The 4,032-nt window shown below is 53.1% G+C and overlaps 3 protein-coding genes across 3 annotated transcripts, besides 3 other annotated features; all 3 read right to left on the bottom strand.

Annotated features, from left to right (window-relative positions):
* On the bottom strand, positions 1-272 carry Tc00.1047053510777.29 (eukaryotic translation initiation factor 4E, putative; the record flags this gene model as incomplete). The annotated part of the gene is made up of 1 exon (XM_798127.1): positions 1-272. A coding segment is annotated over one exon (272 nt), but the record flags the coding sequence as incomplete, so codon positions are not given.
* Positions 1-4,032: a sequence feature (heterozygous, Esmeraldo-like haplotype).
* Positions 447-472: a microsatellite.
* On the bottom strand, positions 1,092-2,786 carry Tc00.1047053510777.20 (aspartyl-tRNA synthetase, putative; the record flags this gene model as incomplete). Its single annotated transcript, XM_798126.1, has 1 exon — positions 1,092-2,786. One exon carries the CDS (start codon positions 2,784-2,786, stop codon positions 1,092-1,094), a length of 1,695 nt encoding a protein of 564 aa, XP_803219.1.
* Positions 2,838-2,860: a microsatellite.
* Tc00.1047053510777.10 (hypothetical protein, conserved) lies at positions 3,231-4,032 on the bottom strand (the record flags this gene model as incomplete). The annotated part of the gene is made up of 1 exon (XM_798125.1): positions 3,231-4,032. A coding segment is annotated over one exon (802 nt), but the record flags the coding sequence as incomplete, so codon positions are not given.

Genomic DNA, 4,032 nt, shown 5'->3' with positions numbered 1-4,032 from the left:
GTGCGTGCATGGGGACTCATACGAGTTGGAAGACGAAGCGCTGTCGTTGGGCTGCACAAGGGCAGGCCAGCCGCCGCACGTGGGGAAGAAGTGTAATTTGGAACGTTGATCCCGGCGCAGCTACTATGCGTCGTAATAACGCTGTTTGTTGGTATGGATGTCGCAAATCCATTCTTGGTTGTCGACGTAGCGGCGGGGTTCACGCCAGAGGACCGCCTGTGAGCCCATGAAGGAATGTACTCCTTCACGTCCGCCTTCAGAACGGAGCTCATCCGGGCGTTGGCTGAGCCTGTGGTAGTGTGCAGGAAATAAACACGTCGGCTCGGGTTGAAGCAGCAGCCACCTCCTCCTGAGTTCCCTGTCTCTCTCGGAATCACAGGCACAGACGCACGACGATACTTCTGCGGGGCCCTCGTTGTGTGTGTTTTTGCCTGCCTCCTTTTCCCTTTTTGCTTTTTTTTTTTTTTTTTTTAATTCCTCCCCGCTTCACTTTTTACTTTTTTCTCTTTTGTTTGTTTGCGGGTTTCGCCCTCTTCGGCTGCTGCGGTGTTTTTGGGAGGGACGACACGAAAGGGGGTGAACTCTCCGCCTCGTGCAGCCACGCGTGTCTAAACGGGGAGGGGGGAGGCGTCGGTGTTTGCTTCCGCGTTATTGGAGTCGACTGTCTTCCCCCTGCGCGGCAAAAAAAAAAAAAAAAAAGGCAGGGAAAAAAAAGCGCAGGGCGGCGGAAGCGCTCAAGGCGTGCAGCTCCGCACGCGAAGTTGCCGACAAACGCATGAAGAACAGGAAAAAAAAAAAAAAAGCGGAAAAAACGTGAGTATTAAATGGTGGCAAAACAATGGGACGGCAAACTCAGCAGGCCACACCTCTCAACCCCCCGCCTCCGCCTCATATCACAATCACAAGCGTGAGGATCCGCCACCACCGTCTCCGTGGCTGCCTGTTTGTTATTTTTTATTTAAATTGCCGTCGTGCTGTCAACCACTTAAACACACTGAGAGAAAAAGAGAGAGAGAAACTCCCGGTCCACCTTCTATGGGGTGGGCAGGGAGGTAAAACGAAAAAGTAACCGACAGCGAAGGGAAGAGAACTCACGGCGTCACGCGCTGCGGATCACGCGGGAACAGCGAGACGAGGCGCACATTGCAGAGGCCAAGATATAACATCACCACACGCTCGAGGCCAACGCCAAATCCGCCGTGGGGCCATGCACCGAGACGAAATGAGTCCACGTAGTCTTTGATGGGCGAGAGATCAACACCGAGTGACTGCGCGCGCTTCAGCAAAAGTGATGAATCGTGAATACGCTGCGCCCCACTCGATATTTCCTCACCGCGGATAAACATGTCGTACGAGTTCGTGAAACGCTCATCGTCTGGAAACGGCATCGTGTAGAATGGTCGTGCAGCCGTTGGGAATAGATCGGAGATGAAGAAGTCCACGCCGTAGCGCTCCTTCACCAACTTACCGAGCAATTTCTCGTTGGTGGTGTTAATGTCATCGGTCAAAGACAACTTCTCCTCCAGAACGGTGTTCAGGAGTGCGATGCAGTGCGGGTAGTGGATGCGTAACATACGAGTTCCCATGTTGCGTACACGAGCCTTGTAAATATCGGTCGGCTCAACGGAGTCTTCAATGACGCCAACGCCCAACTCTTTGATTTTCTCCGGTGTCAATTGCCACAGCAATGGCTCAAAAGGGTACTGACGGCAAATCGCCTCAAGCTCTCCTGTATGTTTGGCAAGTTGTGCAAAAATGTAACAAAATAGCTCCTCAGCCGTGTCAAGTACCTCATAATAGTGTTCATTTATACGCATTTCCACATCTAGGCCAACAAATTCCGTCAGGTGGCGGTGGGTATTGCTGTTTTCTGCACGGAATACAGGCCCCACTTCAAAGACACGTTTCAAATCGCCTTGAAGGGCCATTTGTTTATACAGCTGTGGAGACTGGGCCAAATATGCGTCGCGGTTGAAGTATCCCACTTTGAACACATTGGCACCTCCCTCGCTCGCGGCGGCGATGATCTTCGGAGAATGAATCTCCACAAAGTCATGGTCCATCAGAAATTGACGAAAATATTGTCCCACCCTGGACTGCACCTTGAATATGGCGTTTGAGGCCGGTGTGCGCAGATCCAGCCAGCGGCAGCCCAGTCGGGTATCAAAGTTTATTTTAATGCCCTCATCTGTCTCGCGGCGCGACGCATCCTCCAGTGTGAAGGGAAGCACACGCAGCGCCTCGCTCAGAACATGAATCTTGTTAACCTTCAGCTCAATTTCCTGCTGCGAGGTGGAGGTTATGGGTTGCTCCACACCGCACACGATCGCCTCAACGTCCACAATAGACTCGCAAGGGATCTGTCCGATAAAATCAACCATTTCTTTTGGGACATCCTCCGCAACAGCCGCCATAGCTTGAATGGAGTCTGTGCCGTCGCGTAGAACCATGAAGGCGAGTTTGCCCTTCTTGCGTGTCGTGTCAACTCGAGCGCGAACAGTCACCGTTTTGCCCACATGCTCTTTGGTCAGTGCATAAATTTCACTAAACTTCTTGGAGCAGTACGTGGTCGACTGCAACAGCGGCGCAGCACCAAATAAATCCGCGTATTTCGCCAACTGGGCTGCCTTTTCCGCCGCACGAGCGTTCTCCTCTGCTAGGCGTGCCGCCTTACGGGCTTCCTTCTCGTTCTGCTTCGCCTGTTTCTTTTCGGCGTTCTTGGACGCAACGTTGCCGCTGGCGTCCTCTTGGCTGGCTGCTGTGTTTGATTTATCGGGATCCGACATTTCTCTTAAGTAAAAAAGTTTATATGCGCTTTGTTTGCTTCCTCACACCCTTGTGTGTGTGTGTGTGTGTGCGTTTACAAAAGGAAAAAAAAGGTAAAAGTAGAAAAGCCTGCCTCGACCCTCGTGCTCAGAGCGGTTGATGAAAAAAAAAAGTGAAAAGGGCACAAACACACAAATCAAACAAAAACAAGGGACGAAAGATACCCTGTAACCAGGAATCAGTGACCCACACACACGTACACAAACAGTCAATGCGCCCCCTCACTTGCGGCGGGAGCATTTCAACACAACCACGCACATTTATTCCCTGTGAAGAGCGCAGGCTCGCCCCTCACTCCACTTAGAGCCAAAAGCCCAAAGAGCAAGATCGAGTCCCACTTTTTTTTTTTCTGCTGTATTATTATTCTTTTTCTTCCCCCCCTCCCCCTCCGTGTCTGGTGGCGCCTAAATGTCACCACGACCCCGTCGCTGCTGTGCCCGCGCAACTGAGGCTTGTTGTTGGCTCATGGTACCCTCGTATTTTAGCTTTGGCCATCGCCGCTCCATCTCCGCGTCCTCAATTTGCACTGGCAGCGAATTCTCGTCGCCGCTGGCCAACTTGGACTCCTCTGTGTGAATTGCACGCTCGAGTTCGACCTCCGTCTGAAGCCGTCTTAACAAAAGGACTTTTTCCTCCCCCTCTGCGCCCCCGCCCCCGCCACCTGGCGCCTCCGTGAAACTGAGCCATTCGGAGAGGGAGTCCACAATGTGCCGCAGTCCAATTCGCTTCACGTAGTCCCGGTGAACCTCCGAAAGTTTCGTGAGCAACGCCGCCTCAGAAATCCCTTCCTCGGGGATCCATCGGTACAGTTCCAGAGCCACATCCAGTGGCTGACGATCCGAGGCGCGTCGAATGCGGGCTTTACTGGGGTCCTTCTCTGTTGGGTCGTCCACGATGAAGTAGGACGGGTACGAGGCAATCCACGCCAGCACCTTCTTCGGCAATGAGGGGCGCATCGCGGGAGCGACAAGTTCAAGCAACTCCTCCAAATTTAAAGTGCGATGCGGTGGAAACTTGTCAAAGAGCTCATTGATGACCTGTGTATGCGTGTACTCATACTGAACGGTCACGCCATGTGCCTGTGCAACATCACTCTTTCCATCCGTCGTGGTGGTCCCCTCTGGGCTGCCTGTCGTGCCAGACGCACCGGGGAGATGCTGCCCGAGGTTGGGGCCCGTCGCTGATGTTGGATCCACTTCGCCACCT

Source organism: Trypanosoma cruzi, genomic scaffold (genome assembly GCF_000209065.1).
Source record: "Trypanosoma cruzi strain CL Brener 1047053516875 genomic scaffold, whole genome shotgun sequence".
NCBI classification, from domain to species: Eukaryota; Euglenozoa; class Kinetoplastea; order Trypanosomatida; family Trypanosomatidae; genus Trypanosoma; species Trypanosoma cruzi.
The sequence above is the reverse complement of the archived record's forward strand: the minus strand, read 5'-3'. Positions and strand labels throughout refer to the sequence as shown.